At 39.8% G+C, this 22,301-nt stretch overlaps 2 protein-coding genes across 7 annotated transcripts in view; both read left to right on the top strand.

Moving 5' to 3' along the window:
• Window positions 1-769: 769 nt before the first annotated feature.
• Window positions 770-22,301, top strand: part of MBTPS2 (membrane bound transcription factor peptidase, site 2) — a 105,940-nt gene continuing 84,408 nt past the window's right edge. For 4 of the 6 annotated variants that reach the window (XR_001111550.2, XR_001111549.2, XM_012477483.3 and 1 more), the window contains exons 1-5: window positions 770-946; window positions 4,672-4,820; window positions 6,639-6,816; window positions 12,391-12,494; window positions 14,559-14,686. Coding sequence is in view for 4 of the 6 variants with exons in the window: in XM_012477483.3 (XP_012332906.1) it covers window positions 872-946; window positions 4,672-4,820; window positions 6,639-6,816; window positions 12,391-12,494; window positions 14,559-14,686 (634 nt within the window). In the remaining 2 variants the exon portion in view is untranslated. The remainder of the gene's footprint in view (window positions 947-4,671; window positions 4,821-6,638; window positions 6,817-12,390; window positions 12,495-14,558; window positions 14,687-22,301) is intronic. The other 2 variants (XM_012477490.2, XM_012477496.2) reach the window with 2 other exon arrangements.
• Window positions 14,605-21,101, top strand: YY2 (YY2 transcription factor). Its single transcript, XM_012477504.2, has 2 exons — window positions 14,605-14,686; window positions 18,666-21,101. The coding sequence occupies exon 2, from the start codon at window positions 18,725-18,727 to the stop codon at window positions 19,838-19,840; it is 1,116 nt and encodes a 371-aa protein (XP_012332927.1). The 5' UTR covers window positions 14,605-14,686; window positions 18,666-18,724; the 3' UTR covers window positions 19,841-21,101.

Here is a 22,301-nt window from a genome sequence, read left to right as displayed (position 1 = left end):
CATCATGCCCGTATGATTTTTTTGTACTATTAGTACAGATGGGGTTTCACCGTATTGGCCAGGCTGGTCTCAAACTCCTGACCTCAGGATATGACCTCCTCGGCCTCCCAAAGTGCTGGGATTACAGACGTGAGCCACCGCGCCTGGCTAAAAGAGCCAAATTTAATCAACATGGATACATTTCAAAAAATGTGTTGAACGAAATAAGCCAGACAGAGTACTTATTGCATTCTATTTACATAAAGTTAAAAAAAATCAGAACGGGGGAAGGGCTATTAACTAGGAAGGGATGCAAGAAGGAAATTCCTGAGAGGGAAGTTTTCTCTATTTTGATTAGGTACACGGATATAAATATTTATCAAAATTCATAGAAATGGGCAATTGAGATATGTATGTATGATTTCATTATATGTAAATTACACTTCAGTAACAAGGATCAACATAATTAAATCTGGATTATCTATGACAGGGTCGGGGAGGGAGAGACGATTACTTCAGATGACCCCAAATCCTCATAGGTTAAAAGAAACAGCAAACCCCTGTCCAGAACTGGCGAGAATGGAGAGTAGACAGCATGGACGGCCAAAGCCTAAGAAATCGCTAGAAACTAAACACTGAGTTCGAACTACCGCCAGGACGGCTGCGCCCGAGCGCCCACAAAAATAAGCCCCCGCGCCATTTCCGGTACTCACAAATCCGCCCGTGTGTCCTCACAGGAAGAGTCCGGTAGGAAACTGCAGGGAAGGAGCCGGCGGTAGCTTGGTTCCTGCGCGGATGCTGGGGCTGTAAGGCGCGCGCGGTCAGCTGTTTGCGGTGCAGGGAGGACGCCGGGGCTTGCTTTCTCTCCTCTGCCGCCGCCGCCGCCGCCGCCATGATTCCGGTGTCGCTGGTGGTGGTGGTGGTGGGTGGCTGGACTGTCGTCTACCTGACCGACTTGGTGCTGAAGGTGAGGGCCTTGGGCCTAAGGTCCAAGCCCGCGGTGCCCATGGCCGAAGTGCAAGGCCCTGTGTGTCGCCCAAGGCCTTCTTTTCTCTTCCCCTGCCTCGCGCCTCCCGGGCTGGACGGTGCCCACGTGCGACAGTCCGCGTGGCGAATCGGCCCGGTGGAGTAAATAAAGCATTGCCGGCCGCGGGAGGGGTGTGGCGTCCTGCGCGGCCGCCACTGTCGCAGTGCGGGGCAGTGCAGGCCCTTCAGCCTTCCGTGTCCTGCCCGGGAGGCGCCAGTGGTGGGATCGGGAGGGCCGGGGTCCTGTCAGACCTAGCAGCTGCAGTGCAGCAGGGAGGAAAAGAAAACGTCTGCTTAATAAAGATAGTGTTTTCCCTTATTGTTTTTCAGGTCAAGACCCTCTAGAGACTCAGATATTGGAATGAATCTAAATCAAGCTGTGATTTAGATCAGTAGTCTCAAATTTTAAAATGCATATGACCATCTAGTGTTGTGGTCAAAATGCAGATTCCGGTTCAGCAGGTCTGCGGCACGGGCTAAAATTCTGCATTTCTAACCAGTTCCCAGGTGCTACTTATGTTACCAGTTCACAGAGTGTGCTTCAAAGTTGCACGCTCAAGTAGCAAGGATTTATGTAACCAGTTTCTGACTCCTTGAATTCTGATTTGCACCCTGCATCCCCCTTCTTCACATTAACTAGATACCCTGGGTGCACGGTCCATTTTCCAGTTATTTGAGAAGGGTAGCAAAAAATCAGAAAGAGTTGTCTGGCCACATGCTTCAGGCAAGCTTTCGGAATTGAGCATTGGCGAGTAGGGGATGGGGAAGAGTATATGTATGGAATAAGTTCATATAAATTCTCAAATGTTTAATAAAAATTCCAGTTATGAATAGCAAAACCTTCATGTTATGAATACCACTTAAAATAGAAAACCATAGTATTATGTGTTTTAGCTTTAACAATAAAATGAAATGAGACTTTCCTTTCTTTCTATCATTTAATCTTGTAAAGTGCAGGAGATTATATAGCATAGTCCTTAGATCCAGGGCTGGGCTTCTAGTCAATGAGACCTTGGGCAAATTGCTGTCTGTACCTTGGTTTCTCATCTTTAAATAGAGATAATACTAAGGATCTCCTAAGATTATAGAGAGAATTACGTTAGTGTATCCACATAAAGTCTTGCTCCTCAACCTGAGGTTCAAGGACCAGTAGCACTTGCATCATTTGGGAGCTTGTTAGAAATGCAGAATCTCTTGCTTATAGCCATTACTGGAGATAGTGAAAAAGAAAAAAAAAAAAAGAAATGCAGAATCTCTGCCAGGCACAGTGGCTCATGCCTGTAATCCCAGCACTTTGGGAGGCTGAAGTGGGCAGATCACGAAGTCACAAGTTTGAAACCAGCCTGACCAACATGATGAAACCCCGTCTCTACTAAAAATACAAAAATTAGCCGGACTTGGTGGTACGTGCCTGTAATCCCAGCTACTCAGGAGGCTGAGGCAGGAGAATCGCTTGAACCCAGGAGGCAGAGGTTGCAGTGAGCCGAGATTGTGCCACTGCACTCCAGCCTGGGCAACAAGAGCAAAACTCTCTCAAAAAAAATAAAGAAAGAAAGAAATGCAGAATCTCAGGCCTCATCCCTGATCTAGGGAATCAGAATCTGCATCTTAGCAAGATCCCAGGTGATTCTTCTGCACCTGTTTGTGTTTGAAAAGCATTGATTTAGCTGGTCATAGTGGCTCACACCTGTAATCCCAGCACTTTGGGGGAGGCTGAGGTGGGAGGATTGCCTAAGTCCAGGAGTTTGACACCAGCCTAGGCAATAAGTGAGACTTTATTTCTGCAAAAAATTTAAAAATTAGCCAACCATGATGGTACATGCCTGTAGTCCCAGCTACTCTGGAGGCTGAAGTAGAAGGATTGCTTGAGTCAGAGGTTACAGTGAACCAAGATCGTACCATTGCACTTCTTGTCTGCCTGGGCAACAGAGCAAGATCTTGTCTCAAAAAAAAAAGAAAAAGCACTGATGTAAAGTATTTGTCATAGTGCTTAACATGCCATAAGCAATACAGGCCACAGTGATTTTATTGTTTGAAAAAGCCACATGAGCCAGGCATGGTGGTACAGCCTATAGTCCCAGCTACTCCGGAGGAAGAGGTAGGAGGATTGCTTGAGGCCAGGAGTTCCAGACCAGCCTGAGCAAGATAGTAAGACCCACACACAAAGTCACATGATTTCTTCATGTTGCATATGTGAAAAAAAAAAATCTAAAAAAGAACTTTTACAGTCTCTAGTCACAAGTGTGTGAGGTGACCAAGATGTCACTGGTTTCAGTGACAGCCCCTAACTCCTTAAGAGAGCACCATCCTCTGAGCAAAAGACCTAACACTCATTCAGAGTATCTCCCTGGGAAATGGAGAGACCTCAACTTTTAGGAGCCTGCACTTTTAGCTTCTCTGCTTCCAGTGTTCCACCCTTGGTTTTTCTCGGATTTCTGCATAGACATTTGTTGGAGAAGTGTGTTACTCCTTTTCCAAGTCTTGGAAAACAAACAGACAAAAAAAACTACCTGAAGACTGAGAACAGATAACATTACAGATCTAAAGCAAACAGCTACCTATAGTCAGACTCTGGTCAGTTTTTAAGACTATGATAGGGCTAAGATTTCCTTCTCGGACAGATAAGTTTCTCATGTGGGTGGGCATCAATGTGACAATACTTACTGTAACTGTGTCAGGTATATAACACAGCCATATGTCATCCGAAATCCTGTATTAGTAAAGGACTTCAAACTTCCCTAAAGGTAAAACTCTTGTTGGGGCTGCGTATAAGCAGCTATCCCCACAACCCCAGAGAATTTAAGAGACATTATTGAGACCAAGATGGCTTTAGATAAGTTTTGTACTTTTTACATGATCAAGGTTGACCTAACTTCTTAGAGTTGTTGCTCAGAAGAAGAAAGCAAGCACTAATCACAACTGTCCCTTCTCTTGGATTGATCAGGTGTTTTTTCTTTTTTAATTATAACACAACGCTTCTAGACCAGTGCTGCCCAATATGGTAGCTATTAGCTACATGTGGTTATTGAGCCTTTCAATCAGAGCTAGTCCAAATTAAGATGTGCTCTAAGTATAAAGTTGACATTGAAATTTAACGAATTAGCACCCCCCCAAAAATAAAGTATCTCAACAATAGTGTATGTTGATTACATGTTAAAATATCTTGGATATTTTGGGGTAAAGGTAAGTGAAAATTATTTAAAATTTGCCTACTAAACAATTTAAAGTTATATATGTGGCTTGCATTTGTGGCTCACATTATATTTCTATTGGACCACACTGTTCTAAGCAGGGGTCAGCAAACTTTTTGTAAAGGGCTTGGTAGTAAGTATTTTAGGTTTTGTGGGCCATACAGGTCTCTGTCGCATATTTTTGGGTTTTGTTGACTTTTTATAATCCCTTAAGAAGGTGAAAAGTATTCTTAGCTCACAAGTTGTATGAAAACAGTCTGTAGTTTGGATTTGGCCTGTGGCCCATAGTTTACCAGACCCTAATATCAGTAGACCAGTTAGGTCTGTGACCTTTAATATTCTGAAGAATAAACATAAAGCTTTAAGATTATAAACATTTTGGCAGTCAGCATCTTGATTTCCTCTAGAAAATACTTTGTTTTATTTTCTTACACATTTCAAAATTGAGTGATGTAGAACTTTTCTTTCTCCTTAGTCATCTGTCTATTTTAAACATTCTTACGAAGAGTGGCTGGAAAACAGTGGATTGAGCATCTCCCCTTTCCACATAAGATGGCAAACTGCTGTTTTCAATCGTGCATTTTACAGTTGGGGACGGCGGAAAGCGAGGATGCTTTACCAATGGTATTCTTCATCTTTTTTTTGGTTTAAGTTAATAAGTGATCATGATGGATAGCTTGTAAATTAACTATTTTCATCATTTTGCAGTCTTCTGAGTTTTATAATATTGACAGTTTTAACTTTCTGGTTTTATATAACCTTATGGGATGTATCATTGTGGTTTACATACATTAAAAATTGAGGCATTTATGGCAATTTATGGTTAGGGCTTTACAGTGATCTCTGGGACACCCAAGATACTGGCAGGTTCTGTAGATGAGAGAATGTGAGGGTCAGGGGTGGCATGGTCTAAATTCATTTTTGTTAAAAATTTAGCCCCAAATGGATTAGAGCTAAATATAAACAATCAAATTATCAGAGTTAGCAGAAAATGCAATAGCAGATCAAAGCATACAATGGAAAAAGAAGGATATAATAAAAATAAGAACAGAAATCAGTGAAATAGAAAATATACAATAGAGAAAATCAGCAAAGCCAAAAGTTGGTTCTTTGAAAATATTATTTGGGCCGGGAGTGGTGGCTCACGCCTGAAATCCCAGCACTTTGGGAGGCCGAGGCAGGTGGATTGCTTGAGGCCAGGAGTTCGAGACTAGACTGGCCAACATGGTGAAACCCTGTCTCTACTACAAATACAAATATTAGCTGGGCATGGTGGCGCTCATCTGTGGTCCCAGTTACTTGGGAGGCTAAGGCACGAGAATCACTTGAACCCAGGAGGCGGAGGTTGCAGTGAGCCAGTATCACAGCACTGCACTGCAGCCTGGATGACAGAGCAAGACCCTGTCTCAAATAAATAAATAAATAGAAAATATTAATTGATAAATCCCTACCATGACTGATCAAGGGAAAAGAGACATAAGTAATTAAAAATGAGAATTGAGGCCAGGCACGTGGCCGATGCCTATAATCCTAGCACTTTAGGAGATCAAGATGGGCAGATTGCTTCACCCCAGGAGTTTGAGACCAGCCTGGGTAACATGGTAAAACTCCATATCTACAAAAAATATAAAAATTAGCCAGGCGTGGTGGCATGGGTGTGTAGTCCCAGCTACTCAGAAGGCTGAAGTGGGAGGATCACTTGAGCCTGGAAGGTCAAGGCTGCAGTGAGCTATGACTGTGCTACTGCACTCCAGCCTAGGTGACATAGTGAGACCCTGTTTCAAAAAGAAAAATGGGAATTGAAAAGAGGACATTACTACAGATTCTATAGACATTAAAAACATAGTAAGACTATTAAGAACAATTCTATGCCTATAAATTTGGCAGTTTTAATGATATGAACATTCCTTGAAAAGCACAACTTATCAAAGTTAGAAAACATGGCAGATTATCTCTATTATAGAAGGGTAGCTGCTAGTGATTAATACAAGAAAGATTAATAGAAGAAACTATCACTAAATTGTACCATGTTAATATTTAAGCTCATTTTATCACAAAATAAAGCTGAAATACAATGCAGACACTAGAAGAGGCGGATGAAAAGATAGACGTCTTTAATGACAAAAGGGCTTTCATAACGACGTAAGGACAAGATAAAAACAATGTTATGTAAATGAGCAAATGCATGAGAGGAAACAAACTTTTTTATTGGGAATGATATTCAGATTCTTTAGTTATCAGAAAATAATAAATTATAGAACTGCTTAAACTAGTGCTCATGCTTCAGTCAAATATTTGAAGTTTATGTAGGAAAAAGAGACAGTTACTGAAATTTTTTAGCCATTATTTTGAAGGTATGAGATGTGGCTTGTCAGTGAATTTGCTAGTCCATGAATTGAGAGAAATCGTAAATTTACATGATTTTTTTTTTCCTCTTGACAGGTTCAATTTTGGAATGGTGTTTGGTGTAATTGCCATGTTTAGCTCATTTTTTCTCCTTGGAAAAACGCTGATGCAGACTTTGGCGCAAATGATGGCTGACTCTCCCTCTTCTTATTCTTCCTCCTCCTCTTCATCCTCTTCCTCTTCGCTTCACAATGAACAGGTGTTACAAGTTGTGGTAAGCATCATCTTTTTGCTTTAAATAATTATCGAAATAGAGATAGAAGATATCACTTCTGATCTAGTATAACTCTTATCCATAATAAAGATATGAAATAAATTAAAAGTCTCATAATTTTCAAATTACCTGCTTACACAAAAAACAATAATAATAATACAGCAAGGAATTGTTGAAATATTCAGTAGTAGTGGTAGTATTAATGGTAAAAGAGAACAAATGAACCACCATTAAGACTGTCAGCAATTACACAGATATGTGACTGAATTCAGGTCTTTTTAAGATGTTAATGATTGTTACTTTCAAGGAATAAGCATGCTGATTTAAGATCTCTATAATATGTGAGTAAATTGCATTCTAATTCTATGAAAAGTGTTTCCCTTTCCTTTTTATGGCCTTCGGAGTCTAACCAATAATATCTTTTTAATTAAAGATCTAAGACCTTTCTGAATGGTCACTGTGATTTCTTTATGTGAAGAATAATGTGCTGAGTTGTACTCCTTTGAGTATAAGCTAAATTTAATCACTCTCACTTTAAAACTCATGTGTAGACCTATACCTTATCATTTTATGTCTCCAAAGTTTGGAAGGGGGCTTTATATTGGCTCACTTTTATTTCACATTTTTACATTTATAGTTCCGATTTCCATGAATCATAGATGTTGTTTTTAATCATGTTCTTATTAATATAGTAGACTAAGGATTAGTAACAGATTGGTTTTTTTTTTTCTTGGCTCTTTGTGGCCTCTGCTAGGCTGGGTCACTGGGAAGATTTAGAAATCACTTACAGAGAACAATAATCTCTCCTATACTCATAGCTCTTTCTTAGAGATTAAAAAGATTCACCAGGTGAGGCCTCAGAAGAAATTATTTATTTTTTTAGCAAACATTCCCTGGCTTACAGATGAGAAAATCAAGGCACAGAGACGTCAGGTCACTTGCCTGTGGTCACAACTCATAACTACTAGATCCATCATCACTGATCTTAGAGCCTATGGACATTATGCTTTACTTTTAAGAAAGACAACTAATTTTTCAAGGAACTATAAGTAACTTTACTTATAGTTTTATATTTCTAGGAAGTGGGAGGATAGGTAGGACTAGAGGCAAGAGAACAGGATAGTGCAGGAAATAAGGTGGGAGATACAGGTAGGGTCTAGGTTATGAAGTTTTTATTTTACCTATAGATAGCAAGTCTGTACAAAATGGACTGAAGTCATTAGACTGAAGATACGGAGGTCATTTAAGAGCAGTAACTTATGTTAGAAGTGATAAAAATCTAAAATTAGTGGCAAGGATAATGAAGGGGATGGATTCAAGTCACCTTTTGGAGTGAAATTATCAGACCCTGGTGAGTAATTGAATGTGAGGCTGGAGGGAGAAGGAAAAGCTTAGGATGACTCTCAGTTACATGACTGGTTATTTACTAAGAAAGAGGACAGGAGAGAAAGATGCCAGTTGGAGAAAATAAGATCATTGGCTTATCTGCCTGCTAGAATTAGAATGGCAAAATGTTGTTTAGAGAAGAAATTATTTCTTCTCTTTGCCTCTCAGTTTCTTCATGGCGCTCACAAAAATATCAGCGCTCACAAAAATATCAGCTATTAGAAGAGCCATGCTTTGGAAGCATTAAGAAGTCAGCTGCCCTCTGGAACCCACCATGCATATTTATGTATAAGTTTAAGAATGTTATGAATCCTGACTTTGATATGAGCTCTTGTAGCTTAAGTAACATACTTTCTGTTTACTCTATAATTCCCGACAGTCTTGTTCAGTATTAATTCTCCAAACCGTAGCATTCTGTGTTGTTATTGAAAGTATTCTGTATTCAGTATTCTGGTACATCTAATACCCTGTGTGAATCATGGCAGAGACAGATGGGCAGTCGTGTACTGTTGCCAGCAAATAAGACCTACCATCTGTTGGTATTGTCACACATTCAAATTCTTACTTTATCTCACTCACTAGTACATGCAGAAAATAATAAAGAGAAGGAACAAATATCTTATTAGATCAAGCTTACTGATTTATTTGGAATAAAGGTAAGGTAACCAGGATATTTTATGATATAGAGGGTATGTATGACAGTCTTAAGTATATAAATTTAGAGAGGCATCAAAGAAAGGTAAAACACTGGAAAGAGGTCCCAAACAATTTGGGAATGGAGCAGGTATATAAAAAGGGACATAGAATTTCTTGAAAAATTTGCTTAATAGCATCCAAGTAAAGAGAATTTCAGATAATGAACATTCTAAACATATCCATTTCCTTTGAGCCTTTACTTCCACATCTCGGGCTCTAGCTTAAGGAAACACTTTCAAATACAGAAAAAAATAGTAGTCATCAAGCTACTTTAGCCTAACATTATTTATTATTATGAAGAATTAAAAGCAACCAAAATATCTAATTGAGGAATGGTTAAATTACTGGATTGTCATTCAATGAGATATTATGCACATATTAAAAATGATTATAACTAGTTTCGGCCAGGTGTGGTGGTTCATGCCTATAGTCCCAGCACTTTGGGAAACTGAGGTAGGTGGATCACCTGAGGTCAGGAGGTTGAGACCAGTCTGGGCAACATAGTGAAACCCTGTCTCTACTAAAAATACAAAATTAGCCGGGCATAGTGGCTCTTGCCGGTAGTCCCAGCTATTTGGGAGACTGAGGCAGGAGAATACTTGAACCCAGGAGGCGGACATTGCAGTAAGCCGAGATCACTCCATTGCACTCCAGCTTGGGCAACAAGAGTGAAACTCCATCTCAAATAAAAAATAAGATTATAACTAGTTTCATAACTAAAGAAAGGACACTTGGAATTAATGGAATTTAGAAAACGATTCAAGCAGCATTGTTTGAATCTTCAGTTACTAAAGGAAGCTTTATAGGTGAGAGTTCTCTGTGTGCACAAAAATAAATTCCAGTTGAATAAAAAGTAAAACTTGAAACCATAAAAGGCCTTGAAAGACAAGACCCAGGTTATCATTTTTATGAACACAGAATGAGGAAGACATAGAGTAAATAGTAGAAACCATAAATATTTTTTATTTAACAGTGACACCTTTATTTTTCATTTTTTAAAATACTTTATTAGAACAGTTTTAGATTCACGGCAACATTGAGAAGGCACAGAGGTTTCCCCCTTACAATGATGAAACTACATGAATCTGTCATTACCACCCATAGTTTACATTAGGGTTCACTCGGTGTTGTAGGAAACCATGAATACTAATAGATTTGACCACCTAAATTTTACATATCAAAAACTAAAAGCAAAATAAAATTAAAAGGGAAACAAACTGGAATACATTTATGTCATGTATTACAAAGGACCAATGCTGATATTTGAAGTGATCTTACTGATCAGTAAGAAAAAGATGAATACTTTGGGAGAAAAAAAGTCAGGTCATCAGTAGGCAACTCACAGAAGGACCAAAAAATGGTCAAAAGTATGGGGAAAGTTCAGCTTTACAAATGTAAGTCACATTGCAGATTTGAATAAAATGAGCTTGCCCAAGGTTATGGAAAGGTCTGCTTTCAGAGTGCAGTTTGATGATATGTATCAAAATCTTTTAAACTTTGTGTAATAATAGCATTTACTATCCTCTCTGTGAGGCATAACGTTAAACATTGGACAAAGATTAGCTCATTTAATCCTCCAAATTACCCTTTTGTGGAAATGCGGTTATTTCCATTTTAATGATGAGAAAATCGGAATGTTGGGGAAATAATGCCAACTTTCCCAAGGTCATTTAGCTAGTTAGAGATAGAGACCGGACCTCAAACCCATAATATGTCTCAAGAGCCATATTTTTTCTATCCCTTAACAAATATGCTCATCTAAGAATTTCTTCCCCCAAAATATTTAGCTGTGCGTGTCCAAATATCTTTTTTTTTTTTTTTTTGAGATGGAGTCTTGCTCTGTTGCCCAGGCTGGAGTGCAGTGGTGCAATCTCGGCTCACTGCAGCCTCTGCCCCCTGGCTTCCAGTGATTCTCCTGCCTCAGCCTCCTGGGTATCTGGTATTACAGGTGTACATCACCACGCCCGGATGATTTTTGTATTTTTAGTAGAGATGGGTTTCGCCATGTTGGCCAGGCTTGTCTGGAACTCCTAACGTCACGTGATCTGCCCGTCTCTACCTCTCAGTGCTGGGATTACAGGCATGAGCCACTGCATCCGGCCTGTCCAAATATCTTTATCATATTATTTATGAGCAGAAACTTTTAAAACAATTAAATGCCCAACAATTTATTCCATAGAATACAGTGTAGCTATTAAAAATCATATTGAGATAGAAAATACTCATGGGAAGATGTCTGTCACAAGAGCAGATTTCAAAACCAGATTTATAATAGAAGTATAGTTTTTAAAAATACGTGTACATGAAAAGACTAAAAGGACATACATCAGAATGGTTGAGAATGGTTTTGTATGTGTGTGTATGTATGTTTGGGGAGCAGAATTTTAGGCTTCTGTTTTGCTTTGCATTTTCCAGTTTTCCTGCTTTAAACATATTTTTTATAATTAACATAATACTTATAAAAGAAAGTAGGAATTTCCTCCAGAAGGATACCTTTTGGATCCCAACTCCTGACTCTAAGAAATAGATTCTCAGTATGTAAATTGTATTCCTAAGTCTGGTGTGTCCCACTTTAATTTATTGTCTCCCTTTAACAGATGACATAATTTGGGAGTGATTACTTATGAGAAAATATCTTTGCCATCTAAAAGAAATTTACTGTGCATCTCTTATTTTCCCGTGTGTATGCAATAACATACATGCACATTTTGTCTTGCACATGATTGCAAGACAGCTCCTTCATATGTTTATAACTTGTCTATATGTTGCAACTGCCTTAATTTCTACATTAAATTTCAGTTTTAATGTATTTGTGTATCTCTTTCACACTATTTTTCTGAACAATGTAATGGACAAACTGATGGAATAGAAGGGTATGGTGCTCCCACATTGATGAGGATCCCTTTTAGACTAGCTTTAATTACCAACTCGCCTGTAGTTTGAGGATATTAAAATGAAACTAACTAATTAATAATATGGGGTTCCTATATTAATCAACACAAGTACTTGGAACCTTGCAATAACAATTCAGAGGAAGGTCTAGGAATTTTAACAAGGATTCCTAAATCAGGCATCCAGCCCTTGAGGGTGGGTCAACTGCTGCCTGCTTCACTGTCACCTTGCATTCCCTGACACTTTGCTGGGCTTCCTTATTCTTTCCCATGGTGAAGACTCCAGGGAGCTAAAGTTTCAGTTGTTTAACCTGGTGTTTCCCATTCTCTTTAGATTCTTATCGTGCTTGTTCTAGAGAAACTGGCTAGTTCAAAAAATGAACTGGTGTTTTTGTTTTTTATTATGATAGAAATTGAGAAGTGAACCATTGATAGTCACATTACTTTTAGTTTGCAGAACATTCAGCTTCAAGGTTTAATACAGGATGAACATCATGTATCTTAGTGCACCTTAGGTTTAATACACGATGAACATCATGTATCAAGTGGGACTCCCCTGCACCCCTACTGATAATTATTGCCATATTGTGTCTATGAACAGGTTCCTGGTATAAATTTACCTGTCAATCAACTGACTTATTTCTTCGCTGCAGTTCTCGTCAGTGGTGTTGTACATGAAATTGGACATGGGATAGCAGCTATTAGGTAATGATATTTACCTTTTTCTTTGTGCTACTTGCAAAAAAAAGCTTTTCATTTAGGAGGGTTTATTACTAAAATCTGCTACATTTGATACTTCACTATTTTTCTTTCTGTGGCTATTGTCCAGTGTATAGCCATCATTTGTTACTTTGAGGAAGCTTCTCTTTTATAGAGAAAATTAATATCTTGGTGAATATGCTCAGTTAACCATGAGCATATCTGTAATCTGAGTCTTTCTATCCTTTGCCTTTGCCAGCGTGGTTATCCTTATGATGACTCACAGTTTTTACCCAATCCTGAAAGCCAATCTTTCTATTCATCATTGGGTCAGAATGATAACCACTCTACTCAAAACCCACTCACCGTAGAACTTTATTTGACTTAGCAGCTGAAATAATTTCTTGCTTCTGCTTATATCCTCTGCTGGCTACTGAAAACTGAAAAGCACTGGGTTTAACAAATACTATAGTCTATCTACAAACCCAAGTGGAAGATAAGAAGATGAGACCTGGGACTAGCTTTGAGTATCATGCCCTGTTCTTGGTCTTGACTAACCAAATGTATCATTGTTACTATACCTAAGCATTTAAAAGCCTATAAAACATATAAAATCATGATGGGGAGAGGGCCATGTCACAACTCCCCTGCTACCTCCAGTGATAATTACTGCCATAATTAGTAAGCATGCTGATAGGAATGTGTTTTATCATTTCGGTGTATGAACCAGAGAAAAGGTTAAAAACCTCTGTTTTGGAAGAGAAGATGTAATCACTTCTTATTACTTTCCAGTTGCTTATGAACAAGAGTCTATTGACAGTAAATTCTCATCTTGTCAGAGCATATACTGTTACACAGGTGTGCACAATAGTGGTTTAAAGTGGCAGCTACTGGGTTTTTTTTTTTCTTTTCAAACCTCCTTCACTTTTGCTTCCATGTTTTTAGCTTTGCAGCCTTTAGGATTTTACCTGTGGACACATCGTTAATTACAGCTTAATAATTTACAGTATACTTGTAAAATAACTTGGGTAATTTTTTTAAAAATGCCAACTGCCAAGAGAAAAATGAACTGTACAGTTGTCTTACATATTTAGTATTAAGCAACAGCATATATTTAAGTGATGCTTTTTTCTAGGGGGCTGTTTAGTTTTATGAGACTTAAATATAATATTAACTTTTGGAAAATTAAGTAATAAAAAATGTTTCTCTCTTTTTTTTAAATATGGAGATCAAAACCTGAAAAAACTGGTTCTCTTAAGGACAATCTGAGCATTATGCATGTTTAAACACACTTATTTAACATTAGCTCGATAGGAATACACTTAAATAAATCTTCACCATTATTTATAACTGCCAAGACAAATATAAGTTACTAGGTAATTTACTTGAATTATATAGTATCCTGTGTCTTTCTCTGAAAATAGTTCAGAGTAAACCATAAAAATGTTTTTCATTTAGTTTCTCATAAAAGCCATTTCTGTATATATGTGACTGATTTCAATTATTTGCTCAACACATTGCTTTCTAAAAATTTTGAAGTCTATTTCAGTATGCCCTATTTTACAAAATTCAGTTTCACAGATAACCAAATCTGTACATTATTTTAAAATTAAGCTTATAGGCCGGATGCGGTGGCTCACGCCTTGTAATCCCAGCACTTTGGGAGGCCGAGGCGGGCGGATCATGAGGTCAGGAGATTGAGACCATCCTGGAAAATGTAGTGAAACCCCATCTCTACTAAAAATACAAAAATTAGCTGGGCAGCGCATGCCTGTAATCCCAGCTACTTGAGTGGCTGAGGCAGGAGAATCCCTTGAACCAGGGAGTTGGAGGTTGCATTGAGTCGAGATCACGCCACTGCAATCCAGCTTGGTGACAGAGCGAGACTCCGTCTCAAAAAAAAAAAAGATTATGTATAGTATAGATACAATTTTTTTGGCTGTTCAGAGAGACTTTTTGTTTCTTAAGCAAGAATTCTAATTACAGTGAAAAGTTTTAAGATTATGTACACTGTTAATATGACAAATACAATAGTATTAGTAAACTCCTTTTTCTTATGTGGTTTCTTAGGGAACAAGTTCGATTTAATGGCTTTGGGATTTTTCTCTTCATTATTTATCCTGGAGCATTTGTTGATTTGTTCACCACTCATTTGCAACTTATATCACCAGTCCAGCAGCTAAGGATATTTTGTGCAGGTAACAGACTTAATTTTGTTTTAATATTCATCTGTGGTTTTGGTTTTGATTTTCTATGGTTAGATTTGTGGAAAATATATCACAAATAGCAATATCTTATCTTTTGGTTAATAACTTCAGTTTATAAGGCCCCCTCAAAAGTAGAAGGGTAAAATAATTTACATTCCAGTTTCTTCCATAAAACCAACTGAAAACGACATAAATTATTTCTTTAAAAATTTAAAAACAGAGGAAAACTTTGTTTTGTCCACAACATGAAATCACAAACTATAAAGAATGTCAACTCAGCTGAAATTAGAATGAAATTTGCATCAAATCAAGGGAGAGCATGAAGAATTAACTAGCAGATAAATCAAAAGTATCCAGGAATGGAGAAGAAGGGTTATGAAAGGATGGTAGAATCCCTTGGAGATATATAACTATGTAGGGAAGAAATTCTGGGAACCACAGTTCCATCTGAGTGAAATTGACATAAGACAAATCCATCACACCCCTCTATCACTTTTAATGGAATAACTGAGGCTTAAGCAAGTGTGGAGTTAGAATTCTCAAACTAATAAATAAAAATTGAAGGTAGAAAAAACAAAAACAGGAAATAGAAATACTAATTTCCTCAACTTCTTAGTGGAGAGAACATCTGCCTGAATTTGATAAATCAAGAAATAGAGGCTTGAGTATATCACTTAAGATTATAAATGTAAATACTATAAGATCTAAAAACACAAACTTTTCAGTTATCACAGTGAAAGCATGAAACACACACCAAAGAAAACAGACACTATATCAAAAATATAAAGCATGGTAATGAATTTATTTTGTCAATAAACATAAATGAAATAAGCTCACCTGCTGAAAGAAAGATGCCCTTAGTTTGGATTTAAAACATGTCCCAAATGTGTGATGTACAAAAGAAATCCATCTAAATAATTACTTAAAAATATGGAAAGTAAAATGATGAGCAGAACATAACATGCAAATGGGAACAGAAAATAAGACCAAAAGCATTATGTTAGACATTAGGGGCCATTTAACAATAATAAGGAATATAAGCCGGAATGAAAACGTAACAGTTGTGAATCTTACCATATCAAGTAACAAATCATCAAAGCAAAACAAAAAAGGGAAAAGTACAAGAAGAAACAGAAAGGTATTTAAAAAACTCACCTTTTTACACATGGCAGGTAAGTATAAAAAGGTCAGGCTAAGGCAAAAATAGGTATGTTAAACTCTATGCTATGAACACAGAAGACAATATCTTTTCAAGTGCCCATGGGACTTAAAAGACAGCTTCAGTAAATTCCCAAGAGAAGACTAGCAGCCTAAGTAAAAACTACCTGAAATTTCGAAATTTATATTAATCACACCTTGGATTAATTTAATTCAAACCTGTGATTTCAGTGTATCTAAAAATGATGATGATGAAATCATTGTACTGAGATAATGTTTAAAGTTTTGCTAAAAGAAAAATGCACTGACTTAGGCAGTTATGCTATTAGAAATGGAAATAGATCAGTTAAGTATTCAACTTAAGTGAGAAAAGAACTGTAAAATAATTAAGAAATGATGGTGTAATTAGTAAGGATATAGGCAGAAATAATAAATTAGAAAAAACAAAACGATCTGTTAAATTGAAGAGTTCTTAAAAAAAGATTAGTTGAACAATAAGAAAAAGCATCTAAAGACAATTAGCTATCAGACTGGGGAGTGATGATTGATAACAGAGAAAATAAAAACAATTATAAGTGTTCTTTACTCATCTCTGCAAAAAAGTTTCAAAAACCAGGATAAATCTAAGAAAATAAAAATAGCTGAAATTAACCCAAGAGGCAATCAAAAAAATCTAAATAGACAAATAATTACAACAGGAGAAATTAAGAAAGTTGATGAAGAATGCCCTTTCTTTTTATTTTGAGACTGAGTCTTACTGTGTCACCCAGGCTGGAGTTCTGTGATCTTGGCTCACTGCAGCCTCCACCTTCTGGGTTCAAGCGATTCTCTTGCCTCAGCCTCCCTAGTAGCTAGGATTACAGGCACTTGCCACCATGCCTGCTAATTTTTGCATTTTTAGTAGAGACAGGGTTTTGCCACGTTGGTCAGACTGGTCTCAAACTCCTGACCTCAAATGATCCTCCTGCCTCGGCCTCCCAAAGTGCTGGGATTACAGGCATGGAATTACTGCACCCGGCTAAGAATGCCCTTTCCTATGTGGAATTCTTTCATACCTTGAATGAAAAACTTTTCTTTTAAATTCCAATTTAGTATAAACTTTCCAGATCATATAGAGAAGAAAACTAAGATTTTTTTCTTAAAGCCAAGTACAACACTGATACAACATCTGGTGAATACAACATCTGGTGAAGCACAAAACAACCTACAGACGCATGGCCTATCAAGAATACAAGAGTGGTTGAACATTAGGAAATCAGTTTGAATGAGATAAATATTATTTGCCATTAGGGAAAAATTCATCTCAGAAGATATTGAGACAGTATTTAACAAAATTCAACATCCATTAATACTTTTAAAAAATCCTTAGTAAAAGTAGGAATAGCTGCATATGTAATAATGGCATAACACTTAGCATTCCTATTAAAGGACAAGACAGGCAGTTTTACTATCTACTATTACTGATATTAAATGTCATCTTAGTGCAATTAAATAAGAGAAAAAAGCATAAATATTAGGAGTAGGCTTTTTTTGGCAGATACTGTTAAATGGGATGGAAAGGAGGGGAAGACATGAAAATCAACTGAAATGAAATACATTAAAAAATCAGTAAAGAGCCTGCTTATGAAATATTTCAACAACAATAGCTGGACGGGGCCGCAGGGTGGCGTACCTGACGACTTGAGCATGTTCGTGGGTATGTGGACATGTACGTGGGTACGTGGACATGTACGTGAGTTCGTGGGTACGTGCACGTGCTTTCACGGCAGCGCGCCAGATGCACAGGCGCATGCATGGCTGTCCCAGAAGCACCTGGGCCTTCCTCCTCAACTGCTCGCTCGTGCCTTCCTCAGATTGGTGCCTTCCTCAGATTGGCTCATTCCTCAGATTGGCGCATTTCTCCGATTGGCGCATTCCTCCGACTGGCGCCTTCCTGAGATTGGCGCATTTCTCCGATTGGCGCATTCCTCCGGCGCCTTCCTGAGATTGGCGCATTTCTCCGATTGGCGCATTCCTCCGACTGGCGCCTTCCTGAGATTGGCGCATTCCTCCGACTGGCGCCTTCCTGAGATTGGCGCATTCCTCCGACTGGCGCCTTCCTGAGATTGGCGCATTTCTCCGATTGGCGCATTCCTCCGACTGGCGCCTTCCTGAGATTGGCGCATTTCTCCGATTGGCGCATTCCTCCAACTGGCGCCTTCCTGAGATTGGCGCATTTCTCCGATTGGCGCCTTCCTGAGATTGGCGCATTTCTCCGATTGGCGCATTCCTCCGACTGGCGCCTTCCTGAGATTGGCGCATTTCTCCGATTGGCGCATTCCTCCGACTGGCGCCTTCCTGAGATTGGCGCATTTCTCCGATTGGCGCATTCCTCCGACTGGCGCCTTCCTGAGATTGGCGCATTTCTCCGATTGGCGCATTCCTCCAACTGGCGCCTTCCTGAGATTGGCGCATTTCTCCGATTGGCGCCTTCCTGAGATTGGCGCATTTCTCCGATTGGCGCATTCCTCCGACTGGCGCCTTCCTGAGATTGGCGCATTTCTCTGATTGGCGCATTCCTCCGACTGGCGCCTTCCTGAGATTGGCGCATTTCTCCGATTGGCGCATTCCTCCGACTGGCGCCTTCCTGAGATTGGCGCATTCCTCGGATTGGCTCATTCCTCAGACTCGCGCCTTTTTCTCAGACTCGCGCCTTTCTCGGTAGCTCGCGCCGCCCTTCTCGGCAGCTGGCATCTCCTAGGCAGGTCGCACCGCCTTTCTTGGCAGTTCGTGCCTCACTCCCTTCAGCGTTCTTTTTCCCACGGTCTTCTAGTTGCCTACAAACTGCGGAGGAGCCAGTAGCTAAGGCTGCTACCTAACTAACTCTCAACCATGATCTCAAACGAAGATTTCTACATCACACAAGACCTGGAGGGCCCGGTAGATCTCAACGACATCAATGTGGAGCCGCTTCCTATGGAGGACATTCCGATGGAAAGCATTCAGTTCGAGGATATCAATGGCAATTGGGTCCACGGAGGCCACATCCATTCGCCTCTGCTCATGGTGCAGTCGCTCTTCGGGGACACAGGCTATGGCGACCACGACCAAGAAATGATCATGGTGCAGACCCAAGAGGAAGTGGTGCCCTGCTGCGGTTCAGGCGGTGTGCCAGGCAGCGACTTCGAGGACCCGTCGGTCATGCCGGATAACAGTGAAGATGAGCACTTCCAGCAGACCCTGGCCTCTCTGGCAGCGTCGGCAGCATCGACATCAACCCAGAGCCGCAGCAGAAAGCGCAGCAGAAAGCCCATGCGAAAGGCCAGCGACAGCCATGCCTCCAGCACTGAGGCCAAGCCAGCAGGCAGCAGCCACAACGAGGGCAGCAAGAAGTGGGAGCAGAAGGAAGTGCAGATCAAAACGCCGGGGCGTGAGTTTTCCCTGAGTATGTGGTCCCCTGGTAATAACAATGACAGAGGGAGAGTGGTTGAAGGCCGGGCTGATAACTCACCTGATTATTCCGAGTACTTGAAAGGGAAGAAACTTCCTCCTGAAGGATTACCAGGAATCGATCTCTCAGATCCCAAGCAGCTGGCGGAATTTACTAAAATGAAGCCCAAAAGGTCCAACGAAGAACCTCCCAAAACAGTCCCTTGCGCTCATAGCGGCTGCGGAAAGATGTTCAGGGATCACGGCGCCATGAGAAAACATCTCCACGTCCACGGGCCCAGAGTCCACGTATGTGCAGAATGTGGCAAAGCTTTTATTGAGAGCTCAAAGCTGAGACGACATCAGCTGGTTCACACGGGCGAGAAACCCTTTCAGTGCACATTCGAAGGTTGCGGGAAACGCTTTTCCCTTGATTTCAATTTGCGCACACATGTGCGTATCCACACCGGCGACAAGCCCTTCGTGTGCCCTTTCGATATTTGCAATAGGAGATTCGCCCAGTCAACCAACCTGAAAACGCATATGTTAACGCATGTGAAGAAAAAAAACAGCCAGTGAAAAGGAGAAGACCTCTCTCAGACTTGGGAATCATCTTCCAGGCTTCCAGGACTGTGGTAGGGAATAAATATGCCTCTCAAAGCTTTATATGTTTTTCTAAGAGTTTTAAAAAATGAATGCTACACATCTAAGGTTTGTGTTTTCTTAGAGTAGTAAAAATGCAATTTAAAAGTCTTTTAAAAAGTAAGCCTTGACGTAAGATAATATTGCTAAGATGCCGTAGCTTGTTCTGTAACAGTGTTTTTGTAAAGTTTGGTGCCAACAGGAGAAAAATTTGTGGACTTCACATCAAGAGACAGTTCTTACAAACTGTGTTTAAAATGGGACTTTTCACATTCTTAGAAATAGGAAGTTCATTTATTGTTTACGATGTTTTAAAAAATGTTTTTTAATTTAAAATGTTCATGTTTATACTTTTAGGAATATGCTTAATGAGTCTGGTTTTTCTGGAGGTTGATAACTTTGGGAAAGATTTACATTAAAGGAGTGAACAATTATATGCATACACGAAATATTTGCCTGCTTAAAAAAGGTGTTGCTGGTTTTAATTTTGGTTGTATTCTTGGATGTTAACATATTTTGCATTTTAGCTGTATTGGGTTATGTAGTATTGATATTAGGGGATTTAGTAGTACTACATTAAACCTATTTTAGTCATTGTATTTTCCCCCAAATAGTACCAGATGTTGCTGTTTAGTGTAATTTCTTCGCCTGTTCAATTAAAGTAGTGCCCAGTTGTAGAATATATTGTTTGTATCTTGACTTTAACACCTAAGAAGTATATCCTGTGTAATGGAAAGAGCAAAATAAAATACCTCTTCTAAAGAAGGAAAAAAGTAGTTTACCTATATTTAGTGTAATTTCTTTGCCTGTTCAATTAAAGTAGTGCCCAGTTGTAGAATATATTGTTTGTATCTTGACTTTAACACTTAAGAAGTATATCCTGTGTAATGGAAAGAGCAAAATAAAATACCTCTTCTAAAGAAGGAAAAAAGTAGTTTACCTATATCGATACAGAAGCTAGAACTAAAGAAAAGGGGGAGGGTGCTACTGGTGGGTGGAGGGAGATCAGGAATTGCACTAAACATCCCTATAATGCACAGACAGCCCCACAAAATAAATAATTATTTGGCCAAAATGCCAATAGTGCCAGGTGCAGGGGCTCACGCCTGTAATCTTAGCACTTTGGGAGGCTGAGGCAGGTGAATCGCTCGAGCTCAGGAGTTGGACATCAGCCTGGGCAACATGGCAAAACTCCATCTTTACCAAAAATACAAAAACTAGCTGGGTGTGGGGTGCACATCTGTGGTCCTAGCTACTCGGGAATCTGAGGTGGGAGGATCACTGGAGCTGGGGAAGTTGAGACTGCAGTGAGCCGTAATTGAGCCACTGTACTCCAGCCTGGGTTGCAGACCAAGACCTTGTCTCAAAAAAAAAAGGGGGGGGGGCAGGGGATGCCAGCTCCCACCTGTAATCCCAGCACTGAGAGGCTGAGGTGGGTGGATCACTTGAGGTCAGGCATTCAAGACCAGCCTGTCCAACATAGTGAAACCACTCCCTACTACTAAAAATTAGCCAGAGATGGTGGCACAGCGCCTGTATTCCCAGCTATCTGGGAGGCTGAGGCAGGAGAATCACTTAAACCTGGGAGGTGGAGGTTGCAGTGAGCTAAGATAATGCCACTGTACACCAGCCTGGGTGACAGAGTGAGACTCCGTCTCAAAAAAAAAAAAAACGCCGATAGTTTCCCTGTTAAGAAACCTTGCGTAAAAAAAGTAAAAGTTTTTAACAAAGATTCCAGAGATATGCAGTACTTATAAACAAATCATTAATGGACAAGAGGTTGTTTAGATGAAGGAAATGTGTGTGCTCCACCACCCTCATTTCCACTTAACCAGCATGGATAAATCCAGAATCGGAGGGGTGATCTGCTACTAGCTACATGCCTGACAAGAGATAAGAGACTATGCAGGGAGTCAAGGAATCAGTGCTGCTGAGTGTCTCGGCTTTTATTCATTTGTCCATGTCTTGTTTCTGTGGCTAGCAACTGGGCTGGAGTTGGGTGGGGTGGGAAGAATTCATACTGGTATCCTAAATAAGTTTCTCCAGAGTAAATTACTGTGCATCAAAGGATTAGGTTTTTTGTTTGTTTTAATTTTGTTAAGGAGGCTAGGAAAGCAGTGCAAGAAAGCTCTGTCGCCAGGCTGGACAGGCTGGAGTATAGTGGCACGATCTGGGCTCACTGCAACCTCCGCCTCCTGGGTTCAAGCAATCCCCCTGCCTCAGCCTCCCAAGTAGCTGGAAGTACAGGCACATGCCCCCACACCCAGCTAATTTTTTGTATTTTAGTAGAGATGAGGTTTCACCATGTTGGCCAGGATGGTCTCAATCTTCTGACCTCATGATCCTCCTGCCTTGGCTGCCCGAAGTGCTTGGTATTACAGGTGTGAGCCACTGTGCC

Source organism: Aotus nancymaae, unplaced genomic scaffold (assembly GCF_030222135.1).
Source record: "Aotus nancymaae isolate 86718 unplaced genomic scaffold, 86718_ANA_hifiasm-v0.15.2.pri h1tg000058l, whole genome shotgun sequence".
NCBI classification, from domain to species: domain Eukaryota; kingdom Metazoa; phylum Chordata; class Mammalia; order Primates; family Aotidae; genus Aotus; species Aotus nancymaae.
This window is presented reverse-complemented; position numbering and strand designations above follow the sequence as displayed.

Coding starts and splice junctions, on each gene's coding strand:
- YY2 (XM_012477504.2), top strand. CDS start 18,725: ATGATCTCAAACGAAGATTTCTACATCACACAAGACCTGGAGGGCCCG.